Source organism: Rhopalosiphum maidis, chromosome 3 (genome assembly GCF_003676215.2).
Source record: "Rhopalosiphum maidis isolate BTI-1 chromosome 3, ASM367621v3, whole genome shotgun sequence".
Classification (NCBI taxonomy): domain Eukaryota; kingdom Metazoa; phylum Arthropoda; class Insecta; order Hemiptera; family Aphididae; genus Rhopalosiphum; species Rhopalosiphum maidis.
In genome coordinates, this window is record NC_040879.1 from 2,140,917 (window position 1) to 2,163,289 (window position 22,373).

The 22,373-nt window shown below is 25.2% G+C and overlaps 1 protein-coding gene across 1 annotated transcript; it reads left to right on the forward strand.

The window, feature by feature from the left end:
* Nucleotides 1-7,628: 7,628 nt before the first annotated feature.
* On the forward strand, nt 7,629-13,859 carry LOC113560021. Its single transcript, XM_026965805.1, has 6 exons — nt 7,629-7,761; nt 8,281-8,444; nt 8,510-8,862; nt 8,940-8,993; nt 9,687-10,006; nt 13,219-13,859. The coding sequence occupies exons 1-6, from the start codon at nt 7,629-7,631 to the stop codon at nt 13,857-13,859; spliced, it is 1,665 nt and encodes a 554-aa protein (XP_026821606.1).
* Nucleotides 13,860-22,373: the final 8,514 nt, after the last annotated feature.

Here is a 22,373-nt window from a genome sequence, read left to right on the forward strand (position 1 = left end):
ACATAATGGGCGTAACTAATATTATACACAATTAACTATAGGTTGTTATGAAATAAACCGACTGTTCCCTCCATAATATAGTTATGAATCTGCGATTGTTTAGAGCCACGAATAATTATGTTCAACCGATTAATGTATGTATGTATGTATGTATGTATACATATATTTTATCTATGTATGTAGATGTACCATAATGGTATGGAAAAAATATTTACAATTAGCTGTGGGAAGGGTGAGTACCTCAACTAAATGTTCAGATATTTTACCGTACGCCCAAATTATTTTTGAATTAGGACTTAAAAATTATTGTCATTTTATTTTAAGAATTTTTCACAAAATACGTATAAATATTAATATTATAATAATTATAAAATAATTACATTTTATATTTTTTAGACATATTATAGATTTATAAACAAAAAATATACATATTATTTGTACATTATACCTTTGAACTAGGTATAATATGCATATAGAATATGACGTATAATATACGTATATCGATATTTCATTAAAATATTTTAAAAGACAAAGAAAACATTTTTACTATTACTACCAATATATAAGAGAATGTGGGTATCGGGTGGTTCATTAAAAATTTTCTTACCACAATTTGACCCATCTTATTTTCATTTTTAATAAAGTAACTAATGATGATGGTGGTTGTAATTGATTCTGTTATCATTCAATAGTTACTTTTATCATAAATTTCATTTTCGTATGGTTGGGTGGGTGTTTATTTATATTACACTTCTAAATATAACACTTTGGAACTGCCTCTGAATATACTGAACACTTACATCGTATGAATTTAAAAACAAACTTAGTATTTCTCTACTTACATTTATTTTTAGTTACTATAAACTAGAAGTTGTGGCTTAGTCACTTACAATAAGTTGTTAGTACATTATCTGGTCAAACGCATAAATATATGAGCTATTAAACTCAATGTGATATAGGTACTGGTGTTGTGTGAATAATATTAGGTACGTTAAATTGATTAAAAGAAGCCAATAACCCTTAGTTAATTTGGTGAGTTCTGTGATAGTAATCATTAATCACTATGATCAATATAGGTAAGGCTGGTCATTTTGATTATATTAACTGGTTAATTACATAATCATATACATGAAACATTTTAGACTCTGAGCAGGATTATGAATATGCATTGAGTTTTCAATGATGTGTTTTTTTTATGTATGTACACGATAATAAATAAAGTTTAAAAAAATCGTAAAAAAGCAAATTTTTATGTTATTTACATAGTATAATTTTGACTTTTTAGTGAAATAATCTTTTTATATTCAACTCAAAATGTTTCATAAGTTTTTATTTATCAACTAAATACTAAAATACGTCAATAACACGTAGTCACAATATTTTTTTATAATCGTTTTAAATTAAAATCATGACAAAGTGCGTTATAATCTCGAAAATATAAAAAAATTTTTGTAGCTAAAAATTTATAAAAATTTTCTTTTTATATTGCAGATTTAAATATCGAATACAAGATTCCTCGTTAATTTTTTTAACATTGCATATTAACTTATAAAATAAATATATCTCTTTAAACAGTGTTAGATATTTTATTGCAATTTGAAAACAAATAGCCTTTGATACTTGAAATTTCCACCACTGTTTATATGAATATATGATCATATTCTATGTATGATAAAATTATAAAAATATTTTGATTATTTTTAAGTTATTTATAGAAATTTAAAATTTGAAATTGTTCTAGTTTTATTTCTCTAAATGTCGATTAACTATTTTTACTCTGATAAAAACTTGGAAATAAAATACAAGATCAAAAATAATAGTTGTTATTTTAGCTATATAAATTTTTTTAAATACATTAGTTGAATTTATTTTGTAGGTAACCATTTTAAGTTCAAATCTTAAGGAAATTCAAGAAAATTACAAAAATTTGCAAATTATTTTGCAACTGAAAATATTTAAAATGTTCAATTTTTATAACTTAAACATAAAAATTTAATATAAGATTGCCCGCAAATCACCAAAGCACCTAAAATAATATATTGTCTATAGAAATTTAAATTTATAATTTATAGCAATTTAAATATATAACAAAGAATAACGATGATATTCATTTTATCGTTATAAGTAATTCAAAAACATTATTCGTGGGAAACTTTTTTGGTATACGCACAATGGAATTTTCAAAACTTATTGATTAATTCATATTTAATACTTATTTATACTACAAACCTATTAACACTGTTTTATATTAAAACTATATTGTCGTATTGACTTAAAAGTGAATAACAATCATATAGTATGGACAATATGGTATAAATATAATATATTTATATTATTATAATAATTAAATATTAATAATATTGAATGATATTTATTATTTATAAATGCACTGTTTTCGTCAAAAATTAAATCAATAATAATAATAAAATAAATTACTTCAATATAGCAATATAAAATAAAAAATTATGAAATATTATTCGTGCGATATCGTCTGACAAACCGTCTCCACTCAGAATCGTGTTTTTCGTATACAACGATATTATATTATTGATTTCAAATTAAACACATCCATTAACACAGTGATGACCCACTCGAAACTTATACTCTACAGTAAAGTGGTATTCACTTGTCCACCTTTATTAATTATCTTTTATTATTACACTCTTATACTTAATACAAATAAAAGTTAAAACACTTTACCTGTAAGTACATACTATTAAAAAAAATTAAAATATACAAAATAAACTATCTATAATTAATTGCACTTGAAAGTAGCGTAATTCATTTTTAATATTAGCCTACAATTACATAATTATATGTTATGCTATAATATTATACAAGTAATATCAGCTTTGGGACTGGGGTATTGACTATTTATCATCATAAAAGCTGAAAAAATGATTCCAATTATCATGTACATAGGTATTATAGTGATTCTAATAAAAGGTCAATATAGCATTACAAACATTATTTAGTTTAGGTTTTTATTTAACCAGCAATGATATGTAAAGACTGTAAATAGATAGTTTCCTCACGCTAATATTTGTATAATAATATAACATTTTGACATATTTAATTGATAATAGCAACATATTGATGTACATATATACCAATGTTGCCATTATAATTTGTAAGTAACTATAAGTTTTTTATTCATTTATTAAATAATAAAAAAAGGTTTTTATAAAGTTTATAGCCTATGTACTTGATTTTAAAAACCAGTGTAAATCAAATTAAATGGGACTCACTATAACGGTATAAATGTCAACGTTTCTATAATTCAGACATTAATACTTATTATTTATATTTCAAATCATAACATTTAGAAAACTCTTATTGGTACTCAAGCACCACGACTCTTCACGCTTAATTTAATACTGTCAATTTATATAATACGTGTTAATTATTACGCAACACTTTATTTAAATAAATATAAAAGTTTATGACTTCTTAAGATTTAGATTTAGCGATTTACTATTTATTACTATTATAGTATAATATAATATAGGTACTTATTTATATTGGTTTTATCTAACCTAAGTGATTTTTCAGTTTATTTTATTAAACAAAGTAGCCGCAGTAGTTATCAAATTAAACTGTAGGTACTTACGTCACACAAATTATATTATTATTATAATATCTATCTATATAACTAGATAAGTACTCATGTATTGGTATAACTAGCTATATTTTATAATAAAACATTAATACATATCTTTTTTAATAATTTTACAAAGCGTAGATAAGTATATAAGTTTATTCAAATTTCAAAACTTTTGTATTATAGCCATTATAGGTAATTGGTATATACAGAATTGTTTTTAAAGTACCTAGTTAGGTGTTAGTAGTTGTTAGATTAGTATGTTTTCAAACCCATATGTGTAATGTGTTTGTAGGCAAACCGTAAAAATAAATACTGACAATGATTGTTCTTAGTTATCTGACAACACTTCTTGTTAGTTGTTACGTAAATTATAAAACGGAATGTGACACACAACTACACAAGTTATTACATATTGACACAATTTACGGAGTCGTTTACTAAAAACAAAATTTATATTAATATTTTAAATTTTAAAGCGGGTTTTTTCATAAACAAAGCTTTTTAAAGCTTTGCATTTTTCATGGCTTTAAATTTATAAGTTAACAATTAGTCCAGTGTCTAAGTATAAAATGCACATCTCAACTTCGCTGCGTAATATACTAATATATTTTGAGTTAAATTTAATAATTATAATTTAGACAGTTTCTATAGTTATAACAAAATAAAGATCTGTTTTGCTAAATATTCACTTCATGATTTGTGATAAATTTATATATACCTACATATTAATTCAAACTACTAATGAAAAAGACATGAATAATTTATCGGTATTTATGTTATTATTTACTAACTAGTTACATACAATTACAATATACGTACTATACGTACTACAGTTAGCACTAACCACTGAGCACTGGCCACTAGTATAATTTAGAACGAAAACTTATAAATTATTATCAAGTATCATAATATAAAATTTGTAATAATTTTAATATTAATAAAAATAAAATGTTAAATATTTTCAAAAATACGAAAATATATAATAAATATTAAATAACTAAATATTTTCAATAATCGTTGGACATTTAACTACACTAGGTATGAATAGTTTTGATTTTAAAAAGGTAGACAAGTGTACTCTTCTGTACATTAGGTCATTAGGTGTAGAATGGGTCATTATTAATTATTATGGGCGTATTAAATTTGAATTCAATGATGCATCATTGTACACAAAAAACAATTTTAAGCGTGAACGGTCTATCAGCCTATATCATTAGACACCAATAAGTGATAATGTTTTTTTAATATTGCTATTACTGCTATTAGGTAGTAATTTATTTACGGTTGGTTGATAACATTTCATTAATTTTTCTGAAAATATTTCATTTATTTTATTATATTATTAGTAGGTATTTAATTATTATAATAATTAAATAATCTACTGTATATGTAGATAAAGATACACCACCTATATCATATTATTTCAACTTATATAAATCAAAAATTAATAACGTCTTTCTAAAATACCGTAAAACGTAAAAATAGGTTCATGGACTCCAAGTATAGATAGATAATTTCTTAAAATAAAAAAAATGGTCATTACTATTAGGGCTCAGGACTTTTAGGAGTTTGCATGTTTTTAAATAATCATTACAAACATAGCTAAGTAATATAGAAGTTTGTTTCATAGCAATACGAGTTTATATTAAAATATGTACTTGCATATTTTGCATATTTAACCACTTTTCATTTTATAAGTTCATATTTTACAATTACTTATATAAATGGGTAAGTTATTAATTCCCAACTTAAGAAAACGTCTAAATAATAATTCAATGTAATGCTCAAAATAATAAGTACTATATTAAAAATGTACAAATGTAATCAATTTAAGTTGTTTTTTAAAAAAATTTTAAAATTTTTGTTTTAGACTAAAACTCAATACAAGATGAAAACAAATTTGAAAAAAGAAAATAATTATCTTAGATAATTAATCAAAAAATTAATCTATATAATCAAATTTATCCATTTATGTATCATATCTATAAATATTATTATTATTTATTACAATTAATATACTTTTTTGAATTGCATATTTTAATAGCATATTTAGTGATTCTTTAGGGCATAAATGCATGCATATTTTAAGGTTTTTTTGGGCATGAAGTCCTTAGCCCTAATCATTACGTACAACAAAATATAAAATGCATAAAAATGTAATTACATTTAATTAACATTGTTATTTATCTTCTAAACACCTAAATAATTTTATCTACATTTTAACCTAAAATGTCTATAAAATATTATTGTCTTTATATTTATTAGATTTTATGGTTTCAATATGAACTACTTTTGATGCATTTTGTAATATATTTTCAAAACTTACAGATATAAAAAAAAAACGTTTTTATGAATTTCTAACTAAAAAATGGTTTTAAATTTTTCTGAAATTTAACAAATTTTGTCAAAATTCTAACATCAAACACATATAAAAAAAAATTGTGTCTATGTATTTTTAATATTTTATACAAATATTAGAACAACTTATGTAGGAAATAGTATTAAATATTTAAGAATTTTGACCCAGTAAATAATTTGTTAGGGAAAAATAATCAAATATTTCCCATCAAAATTTTGAAAATTTTATCATTATTTAATGAAAACGATAATATAATAATTTGGTGACAATATTTGTCTACTGTTTTTTTTTTGAAATACAACAAAATATCAAAAATTATTTGAAGATAAATAAATAAAAATTATTTTATGGGTGAATATCCCGCTATGTGGTAAAAATTTAAAAATCAAACACTCATAAAAACAAATTTCATTTTTCATGTTTCGGTAGATGTTTTTTATATAGATTGATAATCTTATTATTCTTTTACATCATAATAATATACTAATAAACATAACTATTATACATTTATACCGAATTATTTTTATTGTTGTTAATTATTTTGAGTCAATACATTACCTTATCGTTAAACTGTGTGAATACATTCACAATATAAATAGATAATATTATGTTAAAAATGAATCTACATTCTACATAATATTATAAAAATATCATTGCATTTAATAAAATTCATTATATACTTTAAGCCTTAAAGTTTAAGGGGATTGGAAGTGGTGATTTACTGTCTTTGTCTAACATACACGTAACATAGGATTATAAATGTGTTCTATTTCCAACGTACCGATTGATAGAATGAAGCGATAAGAATTCTAAAAACAGATTTAAATTTAGCGTCGTCTTCTTGAGATCGTCTTTCCCACATTTTTTATTTTTTGATTTCAAATTCTCCAAAAATTGAAATATGCCAATTTTTTAATTACTTCTTTTTAAAATAACGTTTTTAAGATTTTTTTTTGGGGGGGGGGACGGATAAAATCAAAAATGTGGGAAAGTAGACTTGACGATAAATTCAAATATGACGACATTCTAATTCTCTATGAATAATGTTCTTGTATTATAATAAAATATTAAATAATTAACATTGTTATTCTTCGTTAGAATATGTTATTTCAACCAACTTTAAAATTGAAGTATGTCTAAAAAAATAAAAATGTTACTTATATATGTTTTGGTTAAAGTAACCTTGACACCTTATATAAAATTCTCTCGTCGTAACTGTTAGTTATAAAAATTTAATTCAAATTTAACATATCCATTAAAGAGACCTACTTGAAGACAATGTACGCTTGAAACTAAAATGCATTAGAGTGACTTCTTTAATTTTATATTTAATACATTATTTATATTTTTTCTAAGTTTTGGATACCAAAATTTAATAATAATGAGAATTTTGAGTTAAAATATATCTTTTATTTTCGCGTATTGATAATATTCAACTTAATCACAATATATATATATATATATTATATACTATAGATATTGGCTTTAAAGTTTATTTTTGTAATTAGCAACAAATCATTTAAATAAAACAAAAAAACATTCAATAACTAGTTTTTATTAAATATTTATAATAATTGAATTGTTTTTTTTTATCGAATTATTGACATTGGTATAAAATAATATCTATACTTGATTAATTTTGGATTTGTAAGTTACAAGTTAAATATGACTGCCAACAGTGAAAGCAATGATAAACCATTAACAACAAATTTCAATCCTACGGATGATGAAGACATAACATTTTTTTTTTTTTACGGTTTAGTTAAGCAATTGGTTTTAAAACGTTATGATATCGGAGGTAAATTTTAATAAAATAATATTAAAATGATTATAGTATGCAGTTTGTTTATTATTTATAATAATAATGGAATTTAATAAATCAGTTGTATATCCTATAACAGTAACATAACTTAAAATATTGTTTTATGTAATTATACATATTCTACAAATTGTGGTCTATAATGAATATTCTATTTTTTTTTTAAATTATAATTAATGTAATGATAAACTTAACATCTCAAAATAAACATTAAATATGCATATTTATAAATAAGAATACAAGATTATTTTTATGAAGTACATTACTATTTTTCTTTTATCATTTTTTATGCATAATAATTAATAACACTGACATTTTTGAATAAGATTGATGTAAAATATTATATTTAACTTAATCGGTTAAGTAATTATATAGATAACTAATTCTTAATTGTTTAGGTTTTAACTGAGTTTATTTATATAAGTTCCGTTTTAACGTTAAATAATTTCAATATAGCTCGTATAATATCTATATTAACTAATGTAATATTGTACATAGATGCTTGTGTATTATCAAGTTGGTTGAAAGCGTTAGAACAAAATAAAAATAAAACTGTTCGAAATGAATATATTAAACTTATGATGATAGCGTTGCAATATACAGAACCAATCTGTCCATTTAAAGATCCGCCTCCTGAGATAATTGATCCATTGGAAAATGGAGTAAAATATATGAAAGTAAATGGTAAGGTGTAATTTTAATACTCAAAGTATGAATTGTTGCTCAGGTGATTGAAATGGCGAGGAAATTCTTAAAGAAAGAAGGAACTGCTACGTGTATTGGAGATAATGAATACGATATCAAGGACACTAATCCAACTGTTAGCACAGCAATGTCTAATGACAAATGTCAATATGCTTCTTATCAAGTTATACCGAACGTAGGTGTTCAGTGTTATTATGCCTTTTCAGACGAACCAATGTATAATTGGTCTTTATCATCACAAATAACAATCCCGAAAAGTGGTCCACATGCCACGGACATTGAATGGGAAAGAGCATTAGCAGGTATTAAATTTATCAAACCGAGCACAGACAATGTACAAGTTCCGAAAACTCGAAAAACTGCAACCGCTAAAGAGTAAGATATACCTATAGTATAGGTATAATAGGTGTGATTATGATTACTAATATGTATTTTTGATATATAACCAACAGTGAAGAAAACGAAGTCATTTCATCAGTTTCTGGCAGCAGGATATCTAAGAAAAAGTAATTTAATGTTGACGTTTATTAATGCCTTGAATTATACATTTGTATAAAATATTTGTGTATACATTATATACCTACTTGATAGACTTTTTTATAGTATTGAGATGCTATTATTGTAGTATTAAATAACAATAATTGGTATCTAATGTCTAACGTCACTTTCGAAAAACATCTTGCTTTTTATATTATAATATTTATATAATTATATAATATAATATATATATTTATATAATTATATAATATAATATATATATTTATATAATTATATAATTTGAGTATAATAAATAGTATAAAAAACCAAAATCTATGACACTTTATACATATTTTTGTTTTAATTTTTAAACAAGCAATAGTCGACTATAAAATATAATACAATTTCAATATGCAAAATTATTTTCAAAAATGCATTTATAAATAAATTGCACGATACATACATATACATACGAATAATTTGTGTAATATATTGTACTACTTAAATATTATTATGCTTAATCTAAACTATTTAATAAGTAGCTATACTTATGTACCTTATATACCTGTATATTAGGAAAATTATTATTATTTTCTTGTAGGTAGGTAGGTAGGTAGGTACTTACTACCTAATCAGTTTTGTAATATTATAAAATATATATAGAGTAGCATATTTTAAATCATCCTTAAACTAGATACATTTAATTTAATAATTATTATTAGGTCAGATAAATTGAAAGAAAGTGGGGAAACTTCAGACATTTGCAATGTAATGCACATAAACCAACAAAACCGTAATGTGACAGAAGTATTCGAATGGAATGATGCTAGTCTATTGACTGGAGAGATACGACTTGGTGCAGAAATGTGTGCCGATCGAAAAGTTGATGCTCAAGTTAAAACACAAATAGAACTTGACAAAGAAGCATTTAATGCTTATGATAAACTTTATCCTGGCGATTTTTTGATAAATGTAGAACAGTCGATTATTAACGATATAATTCCAATGAAAACAAACGTTGTTACGGAGGCTGGCGATAAAAGTATAGAATAGTTTATTTAATTAGGTTAAGAAGTATACACTATACATTATTTTTATACTTTAAAGTAAAAATACCTACCTATACATGCATTTGTATGATTTGTATGTTTAAGAGGACATCGAACACGCATATTTGCTGTTCGTCGCCGTCTTAAAATGTTAAACATGACAAATTTGCATTCAGCAGAATCAATTTTATATTGTTTCATATTAAAATCTACTTTATTGACTTATCAAATTTCTAATTTTCATATACCCATGTAAAAGTAAAACATTACAATTTTAAAATATTTATAACTCGCATTTAAATTTAAATATCCATAAAAGTCATATAGTTCATGTTTTTGAACTATAAATTATAATACAATTTAATATTGTTATTCGTCATTTAAAAATGTAATTTCCGCCAAATTTAAACTTCGTGTCGAAAGCGTGTTTACATGATTTAGATTTTTTTGATTTAATTAGTTAGTACCTATAAAAAACATATTAAATTTTCAATCCTTAATTGTGAAAATTTAACATTCAAATACATAAAAGAAAATGTGGCTATGTATTTTTAATATTTTATACAGATATAAAATAACGGTTGTTAAATCTTTTATTGCATTTTCAAGAATTTTGACCAAGTGAATAATATTTTTTATCGCCCTTTAAAGAAATAATTTGAAAGTTTAAAATGTCAATATATTTAAAAAAACTATGTAAGATACATGTAAAAAACGTTAATATAAAAATTTGGTGAACATTTTAAGTTACAGTACATACACGATTAATGTGACTTCTCAAGAATTTTTTATTTTTTTATAAGTAAAAAAGCTAATGAGGAATCTTGTATTAATTTTCAAATATTTCTACCTCTGTGATAGATTTTTTCGGTTTTTATAGAATGCCACTCAGAATTTAAAGAAGAAAAATGGGAATTTTTAGATTGAATAACTGTAGTTTTGAATTTTTTACCAAATATTTATGTAAGCATTTTATAAATTTGAAATAATTTTTATAATATCGTTTTTGATTTATGCATGACAAACATTTTTATTTATTAGTATAAAAGTTTGAAAAATAAATATAATTTTTCTCATAAGTTGCTCTTATTCAATTTTTAAGAAACATCGAAAGTAAAATACATGTATAGCTAGGTAGTCACAATTTATTTTATAAGCATTTGAAATACTTTATCAACAATTACAAACATTTGCAAATTATTTTGTAGTTAAAAATTCAAACAATTTTTAATTTCAACACGGGTTTAGAATTGTTACACAATATTTTTCTTAAGTATTTTCCTGGAATTAATAAAAAAGGTTAACATAAAAGCACTTAGGTTTTTTTTAATGAGCGATTGAAATTCGAATTTAGACGACACTGGATATTCAAGCGTACCATAATAATTTTATTTATTTTGTTGTTATTCAAAAAATATTATTTGTTGGGACTTTGAACCTTTTCATTACTTACTGCGTATATTATTATTAATAATTATTGGTACACTATGACATTTCGATAATATTTAGATATTGTATGCTATTTATACCATGAGCTTAATCACACACGGTTCTGTGGTATTGATTAAGGTTATAATAAAAGGTAGGAATAATATATAAAATTCCAACACCTACTCATAAATTGTCCATCTCACTCTATCCAAAGATATCAGCTAAAGATTCTCTTTTCCATCTCTAGTATTAATTTTTCCCTTATTGACGCTCTTTCAACTGACAATGTTAATATAATCAATCATACGTTAGATTTTATTTTGCAATCAGGCCTTTGAATTTAAGAGTGTGAGCTTTACCAACTTATATTCATTTCAGATTCATATACATAACTGTGGAGATATTATAATTTAATGTTAAAATCTAATTAATAAATATATATATATATATAATAATACTAAATAATAATTATTTTATTACATTATAATTTATAATATAATACTAATTGTGTTTTGCAAAAATTAGTTCAACCTACTATGTCATATCAAAAATAAATTATATTATATTAATATATTTGCTTACAGCTGTATAAACATATAATAAAATATTTTTAGAAATATTATAGCGTAACAGAGAGTCTCCGTTTAGAATCGTTTTGCATCGTATCAATATCAATATTCAATAAAATTTTTATATTATCATTGAATTTTAATTAACATAGCCATTTTAGTTATTTACCTTAATGTTTAACGTAATAATACACTTAACATTTACTACTACTGTGTAGTTGCAGTTGTTAAGTTGATGTGTAGAAAAGCAGCTTTTTTTTTCTATGTACCTATTGGTAATTTCTTAATCTTAGATGGTATTTAAGTTTTTTCATTCTCACAAAAGTTTGAAAGTGAAGTAGCTATTATTGTTTCAACTATGATAATTTTATAATAAAATCATAAGGTTCGGTCTGAAAAAAATCCAGCTCTTTTCTATCTGTTATTTTTGGTTTGGATTTGAATTTGTATATTATTTATCCTTTTTTAATGTTTGAATTATTGCAAATCTATAAATATGAACATTTTCTTATTCATTTTTTTTTCTTAACTAATTATTACCTGGTCATAAATAATACCACTTATAAACATTTATTTCAAAATTCAAGTATTACTTTTGGAATGCTTTGTGGTTGTGTTCGTGTGTATTTTTACCATTAGTTGATTTGTGATAAGACTTTTGTCTATTTACTATTATTACTTTTATTTACATTTGTATTTATTTTGTATAATACGTATTACACTATTACATAACTCATAAATTCATAAGGTATATAATTAATAATTATGATATAATTTATTACGACTTAAATTAAAGCGAAATCAAGATCATATAAGTAGATATTCTATAGGTGAAAAGTTCCATAGATCACTAATAAAATCAACAGGTTTACTTGACTTGAATTTACCCATACGTCTTTTATCTGCCTATAATCACTTATAAGTGGCATACTCGCATACTGTCCATTTTAATGTAAATTAGATCCAAGAATATCGTTTTATTACTTTATTAATATGCCTATATCGTGATAATACTTCATAACAACTAATAATATACAAATCGATATTACATATCTAAATATAAAATAAGCTAAGGACGTTTTTTCTTATCATTAAAATATTTTTTGTACACATACAGGAATATATTATTTTATGTGTAAAAAAAAACTTGTCATATTACGCATGAATACGTGATAATCAAAAAAATAATCGTAACAATATTTCAGAAACTATCAAAGAAGAAGAACAGCAGCAGCAACAGCCGCCGGCACTAAATGACGGCGGTGGCTGCGGTGGCGCGAAGACAAAGCAACGCGAGTGCCCGCGGCCGAAATTGTGCACGTTGCGGCAGAGCGCCGGCCACGGGAACGTCGAATCGCCGTTCGAAAAACGCCAGACCGTTGTCGTCGACAAGTCGCTACAGCGGATTTCCGAGCTGAAGCGCAAACTGGCCGCGCTGAAAGCCCCCGACGGCCGCACCGGCAACTACGGCGACAGCCGCGACGACACGACAGCCGGTCCGCCGGCGAGATGTCCGATCCCGGCCGACGACTACCGTGCCACGTTGTCCGGACGTCGTGTTCGGGGCGGCGACGACGACGACTGCAGCGGCGTCGGCGGTGGCACGGCGAGACCGGCGCGATCGGCCGAATCGCGGGCCGAACGGCACTCGGATAGCGGGTTGCTGTTCAAGAGGTCGGAACTGCGGAGCATGCTCGACTTCACCGGCAAGTGTTTCGAGAATGCGAGCTCGATGTTGCGGAACAGACGTACCAACCCAAAGTGCGTTAGCCTGGCGCAGCTGAGCGAGAGGTCCGCGAAGAGACGCAGCGGCGACGAATCCGACGAACCGCCTTCGGACGCGTGAACGCGCGCACAATATTCCTCGCCCTGTTATATACCTGTGGTGTTCGTATTTTGTCAGAATAAAACGCGTGACGACGGGTCGTCGTCACCCCTATCCGACCAAAATCGCCTGTGCGTGTTTACACGTTGGTTTTTGCCACCGCTGTGGGGTATCCACTGGGTGGTTGGGTGGTTATACCGACCTCAAACACATTGACATTTTTTTTTTGATTTACCGACTTTCTATTACTTCTTGAGTTGGATTTTCGTGGTTTGTGTATTCGATGAATGTATAATTGTTTTGTTTAATTTGTATCACTTCGCCGACAATTCGCGAGAAGTTGGCAAGTATAACGAATACCGAACACCGAATACATTCTTACAAGTACTCTTGATAATATATATAATATTCACCTTTGGTACCTACTAACAAAATCGTATGGAATGTGATAAATACAAAAGTGGTGAACGTAAAATACGATTGAGAATACTCAATTAATATGTCTGTTTATAAAAAATTCGTATGTCCGCGATGCACTCTCCAAAACTACTCAACTGATTTTGATTAAATTATGATCGATGTGTGTGATTTGGTCTCCAACATAAGAAAAGATAGTTTTTATCTAGATTAATGACTTAATTTTTTTTTTATTGCAAATTAAACGTTTATTATATGTTTAGGGCTGTGCCCTGTACGATTATTTTCAAAAAATGATACATAATCGATTTATCGGATAATCGAAATAATCAAATATAATCTATATTATCCGAAATCCGAATAATCGAATAACTGAGTTTTTTTAATCGGTTATTAATTATTATTAAAACAAAAAATAGACAATCTTTAATATGAAAATGGTTATTTGTTTGTTTCGTCATAAAAATACTGAAATGCTGATGTAAAATGGTAAAAAAAATCACCACAGGGTGGGACGCTGGGTAACTTGATATATTAGAAGTATCATCTATACGCCAAATTAGAAAACCAAAAATATTATTTATCCTCACGCAGTCATGCTAAATATTAGCATTAGGCAACTAAATTTAACACGGATGCATTTTGTATGGGACAACGGAGTAGCGAGTGCATAGAATTTAGCTAGTATATATTATAAGTACTACTTATAATAAACTTTGTATTCAATTTTAAAAATTTTTTGGATAGCCAAATTTTATTTAAAAGTCGAATAAGTCTATAAGTAGCTTAAAAAGGGTCAAAATTGAATTGAAAATTGAATCATAAATAGATAACCATAATATAAACATTTTGTGTGAATTTCAAGTATTTACAATGATTCGTTTTTGAGTTGTAGCAAAATCAAAAAATTGATTTTGTCGAAAAGTGGTTATGCGTAAAAATTCCCGTTATTTTTTCAGGGTTTTACCCGACGCTTTTAAAAACTACTAGAAATTTTTTACTTTTGACAATCGAAGCATTATTATTACTCCAAAACATGATGACAGACAAAAAAAAACACACATTGTAAAATCAATACATTCATCACTTCGTTCAGAATCTAAAAATAATAGTATATTCAATGTCAAAATAATTTAGTTATGAGTTGTAACTAACATATGGATTTTTAATAGCTAAAAATAGTTTTTAATTACCAGACGTTACCTCCTGCAAGCTTTTTTAATAATAAAAATTTTGCTTTTTTGAAATTTGAAAAATGTCATAGCAAAATATATATAATATATAACACATTAAAAATAATATAATATATGTATATATATATATATATATATAATTTATAAAACAGAATTCTTCACTTTTTAAAAAAAAAAACTGAATTGCTGAATACTATCGAATCGAAAATGATGAGGTTCAATAAAAATATGCACACCTACTTCGTCTGAAATGCATTTAAAATGAATGATATTATATATATATATATGATAGTATGATGATGTCAGCTCCAGTCAATGAATAATTAGGTGTTCAAAAGGGATTACATAATTCAACGTATTTGTCATGATATTTTGTTTAATTTTGTTCTACATCACAATTTAAAGAGGTATGATGTTATGTCATGGTGTTTATGTTGTATTAATTGTTCACAAATACAATATGATTGAATTGTATGATTATGTAGTATATTAGGTTGACTATGGGGATGTGGTGAGTGGTGACAAGTACCTCAGGGTTTCAGACTGTCAGTGTGTTTTACTATAGAATATGGTGGTATACCAGGTATTACATAGGTATTTGGTCAACAGTGAATTGGTAATCGCAATATAATGCGTTTGACAATTCAAGTGTTATTTTAATATTTAAGATATTATTCCAAAAGTAATTTGAATAAGCCCAGATTTTGAAAATAGGAAAAAAAATCTTAAAAAATCTTCATTGGACAACCACAACGAGTACGCTTATACTATTAACTTTATTCATTTCGGAAACACCCTGTAAAAAAAAACCACAGTGAGTACAAAGTACAAATTATATGAGGTTATTTACTTGCCATTGCCACACCCAGTAAAAAAACGTTCTTCGTTCTAATAACAATATATCGTTAATTAATGATTCATTAATAACTAAAACTCAATGTAAAATAATTTCATATGCAAAAAATAATCAAGTATAGTTAGTTATTAAGTATATCCACCAAAAATAATATCATTAAAATTAATTAAATTTCAATAAATAAGCAGTATGTACCTCCATAGTTTTATACATAAGCTCAGAGATCTTCTATGTAGTCCATGAATTAAAAAAAAAAATTTACTATAAATATTAAATTTAGAGAATATATTGGCATCATTGGCATTCATTATAAAATTAATATATTCATTGTTCCACACAGAAAATATATTAAATCTATTTATTTGTTTTTAAGATTTTTCAATCAAGTTTTTTTTAGTTTCGATGTTGGTATGTCGTATTATTTGTTAATTGTTATAACTTCTTACACATTTTTTGGTATACGAATAATAATTAGGGTTACCAATATTGTTACCAAATCAAAATTCCCTATTAAAACCTTTGTTCCAAACACCTTTTTCTCGAATGTTATTTTTTCCAAAAGTCCGTAAATCCGAACACCTTTTACCCGAATCGATATTAAAAACAATAACACGGCGTAAATTGTAATGCATTATAAAAAATTAAAATTATTAAAAATAATAAACATATAAAAAATAAAAAATAATTAATAATATAATATTTATGCCTTAAAAGCCAGTCATGATCTTAGCCGGTTCACAAACAATTTGTGTTCGTTAAAAGAAGATTGTACTGCTCTAAGCACACTGAACAGTTTTCTTTGACGACAACAGTGCATGTCAAAGCAAGAAGTTTAGGAAAAAAAAGCAAGTGAATAAAAAGCAAAAGAAAAAAAAGCATATGGAAAAAAAGCGTATGGAAAAGAAAGCGAAAATCAATTATTATTATTATAGGTATAAATTATCACAAATAGTTTGTAAAAAAAAATAAAATCAAACAAATTTATTTATTTAAAACGTATATGATAGGCTACGGCGTATAAGAAATGTTCGATTTAATTATCATGATTATTATTATTATATTTTGTACACAATAAAAAAACTTTTCTTGCATATTTTCATATGTTTTTTTTTTTTTTTGGTTGTAAATTACCTATATCAAATTGTGCTATTTTAGTGCTATCTGAATCTATCTCTAATCTAATTTTTTTAATCAGAGTCCAAATAGAGGGATGATTATAGCTAACGAATTTAGAAAATTGATGATTAAATTCTTCGGTTTGATTAATAGTACGGTCTAAATTGTTTAGAGTTGTTTCGTGTACATTTCACGTAGCAGGTGGTAAAATCTTACCTTCGATTATACAGTCATCTAAATGCCTGGGTTCTTTAAAATTATTTTTTGATCGTTGATTTCGAAGAGTTCTTTTAGTAATTGTTTCTAGTGGCATCTTAGCTCAAGTTTCATTATCCAATCTTCCAAGTTTTTCACAGTAAATCTCAATTAGATTTGTTAACGTAGTTGCTACCTTATATTTCATTCGTGCTAAGCATTTATAGGCTTCAACTTCATGCGTGTTTGGAGGATGAGTACGTTTTTTATCAATTATTGGTATTTCAATAGAATTTTCTTTCGATGTTTTTAATTTGCCTGGACACTTGAGACTTGACGCCTTGACTCCAAACATCAGATATTAACGTACTGTAATGTTTCGTATACATGTGGCCAAACAAACTTTTTTCCTTATTAGATTTTATTATTTGATGCGACATTTCAATTAATAAAAAAATAAAAATAATGATGTTAATTTGAGACAAAGTAGAAAAAACGTTGAATTGTTATGTGAGAGTATAATGAACGCAGCCCAGCTGTAATCTCGTAGCTTTGGACAGACTGAAGTCGGAAATATTATATTTGGGTAATTTTTATAATCTATAATCGGTGTGCGATTTGGAAACACATTGCTGCCGTAAGCCGTTATCCGAGCTGCAGCAATTATAAGAAATTGACCTATAGATAAATCGTACATAATATGCTATAAAATAGGTTATAATTAGAGCGCGGATTTATATGCATTAAAAACCAACCAAATATGCGCTAAAAAAATTGTAACTTATAATCAATAGTAGTAATTTTTGTTATTATATACGAAACGATGCATTATAAAATGTTTAACTTTTTTTTTTGTTTAGCTTTTCCATAATAATAAAATGTAATACACTTATGACTTGTTATAATATTATATACATAATAATATATATTTAATTAATTAATTAGTTTGATTTGATTTTTTTTTAACAAACTATTTGTAATAATAATTGGTTTTCGCTTTCTTTTCCATTATGCTTTTTTTCCTAATCCCCAAAGAAAGACAAATGGCATAACAACCGTGTCATGAAAAACGTGTTGATTGCATGTTCCCGAAATCGTGAAAAATTGTATGAAAATAGTGGGACACGCCTAAGAATTATGAAAGAAATAAAGGATTACAAATAGTATGCATTAACACACTATACAGGGAGATCTGACAAATGAAATAATGAAATAACTTGTTTTCAAATTAATATTTTTATAAAATTTCTTTTAAATATAAAGCCATTGGCACTTGCGCTACATTTTTAGTATACATTTTTTATTTTTTAATATAGAAAATAAAAAACTTAAAAATTGATTAAAAAAAATTTAAAAATATTCAAAATAGCCAATTTGTAAATTTGATTTTTAAAAAAATTTAGATGGTAAAAACATTTTTTTAAGTTCAGTAGCTGATTTTTACAATTTTTTTAAATATTAATTTTCTCGTTAGGTAAATCACGATCTAGTTTATGTTAGAAACATTATGAATTCAAAAAATTTATTTTTTTTTAAAAATATTTTATATAAATATTTTTAAATAGGTGCATGTTAAAATCTAAATATTTTTTATTGTTTTACATAAACTTGATCGTAATTTACTTATCAAGAATATTGATATTTAAAAAAATTGTAAAATATCAGCCACTGGACTTAAAAAAATGTTTTTACCATCTAAATTTTTTTTAAATTAGAATCACAAATTGGCTATTTTCGAATATTTTGGAAAAAATTTTATCAATTTTTTATTTTTTGTATTAAAAAATAAAAAATGTAACGCAAGTATCTATGAATCATATTTTAAAATTTTTTTTATAAAATATTGATTAGAACAAAAGTTATTTAATTTGTCAGATCTTCGTGAGACACTCCGTATACCTAGGCAAAGGTACTTTTTCGTAAGTATTATGTGATTTTACATACGTCCGTTTATCACACCGAAAAAATGGTTATTGATAGATTATAACGTATAGCAATAGCTGTACTTTAGTAATATGTATAAGATATGATATATATAGAATATACACCACTATATATAACTCCTTGTTTTAACAAAATTTTTATTTCGGGAATAATAACCGTTTTAATTAATAACAGATTTTCGGATAAAATACCAATCGGGAAAAAGTTCATTTGGGAATTTCGATTCGGGAAAAACGTCGATTACCAATAATTAATTGTATCTTTTAGATTCTGAACGAAGTGAAGAATGTATTGATTTTACAATGATGTATGTTTTTATTTATTTTTATTTTTGTGTCTGTCATCACGATTTGTTGTAGAAATAATGCTTTATGAAAGGATATGATAGCTATATGAAATTTTCGTATTTTTTATTAATTTATTTTTTTCTATAAAAGTTAATAAAAAATATTATGCTCCGTCTAAATGTAAAATGAAATTCATCATAATAGTTATAGTTATATAAGTACTTATTATTAAAATTTAAAAATATCGAAAAACATTCAATAATTTATTTTTAGATATTTGAAGTTTAAATTTTGACAATTGGATAATGGATAAATACTTATATTACAAAAGAAAAAACGATTTTTCCACGATTTTAACGATTTTAAGTATTTAGTTATAATTTAAAAATATAAATTGTACATACTTATAACTTTTTTCTACTACGTATAATATTATTAATTACTATACACAATATATGACATATTCTAAATATTTAAATTAATTTTATGTTATTTATTCCTTGAACCTATTATCTAATACAATTATACCGTACGCTAGTGGCCTGCAGTCTATTGACTTTTATTTCATAATAGCTAAGTGATATTGGATGAAAATAATAATATTAGAATAATCATTATTAGCAATATTATTGTATAATAAAATATTCTTAGAAATAAAGGCCAATCAACTGTTTTTAGGCCATTACGATGAGTTAATCAATTATTGGGTTTTCGTCAGTTTTTATAATTAATTTTTAATAAAAAAAAAAAATGCTTTCAAATATATATCAGGTATATTATATCTGTGTCCTGTATATACCGTATATATAATATAAATTATATTTTACCTATGCTGTTATGCAGTAAATATGTTTTATTTCTTTGTTATAACTATAATAATATATTATTTATAAATTGAATAATGTAATTGATTTCCAATAATTATTTAATATTTATACCCGAAGTTATATCACTTTTAAATAATTTGTAATCAAAATAATTTTTTTTCATCATGAACATAGTACTTAATTTGAAAAAACTACGCTAAAATGTTTGTACATTGTATATATTATTATTGTAACTATATATATTATATAGTTACAATAATCGTACTTACTAATAAGTGTAATATGTGCTGCATTCACGTTTATAATTGGTTATTAATTATTAATTTATTACCTACCTTTTATAGATAAAAGTCTACTTACAAAAACTATATATAGTTTATACTCATAACTACTTAATACTTACTATAGGCATAGGTAACTATAGCTTATAGTATAATATGTACCTACAACCTACTATAGTTTCAAATGAATTACAAAGAAAATAAACAAATATAATGTGTTATAAAAATAATTCATAATAGCCAATAGGAACGCATTACGTTTGTAAATAATAAAAAAAATAATAATTATATAATATTATGAATATTATGCATTCGTTAGGTAGATGTAAGTGTATATTGACATCGTGAATAACTTTATGAATTTGACACGTTAATTTTCAATTTTTTAGTTATACTTAATAGTATCATGTATGCAATATGCCTAATATTTGTGTGAAAATTACTAAACAGTTTTTTTTTATTTGCATATTCCACTGCATAATATCCGTAACGTTTCAAAAACAGCTAAGTTGTCTGTACCCGTGACCCATGGGAGATGATATTTTAAGTAAATTTTAATAAGGCTTTAAAACTGTCTTCGTATTGCAAAGTATTTAATTAAATAAAAATATTTTAATAACTCAGCGAAATATCAATATATTATTTATAATATTGTAAGGTACTAAGGTATTATATGTATACCAATTATTAACGATAAACATGAACAGTTAGGCATAAAATATAATTTTATTTCTACAATATCAATCAATTTATTTTAACATTTTATTTCAAAAGAATTTTAGTTTTGCATATACTAGGTTAGGCTGAAATTTCAATATAACTAAACAAAGTATTATAAAAGATTATACACAATATTATATAAATAAAGAGTATTCAATAATTTCGAAAATATGTATAACCATCTTTTATGGACGCTTCAAAAACTAGAAAATAGCTTAATCTAATCTAACCTTAGTAGGGAGGTAATAATAATATTTTAATAAATTGATGCATGTTTGATGCAGTTTAATGATTCATTATTACTTTGAACTTTTAAATGAATACTAATAAATAGTAGTGTCATGTCGTTTTTTGCAAAGTGACTATTACTACCTATAATTGTTGCCATTTTTTTTTTGGGATGCTGTAGTCCTCACCGAATATTTTAGGAAGATTAGAAAATGCTTCCAGTGTTCTGAGAACGTATTACGGATGACTTAACCATATATTATAATTGTAATTTGTATGCATAGATCAGTGGTCGGCAACCTTATCTATTTTCGGACTCTCGGGCCACATTCACGAATTAAAAAATTCACGGGCCGGATAAAAATAAAAATTTTACATTCTTAAATTATTTACTATGAAAAAAAATAAATATTGTCTAAAATTTTGAAATTATGAAACTAATGTCGTTCTAAAATTGAAAGCGGGCCGTAT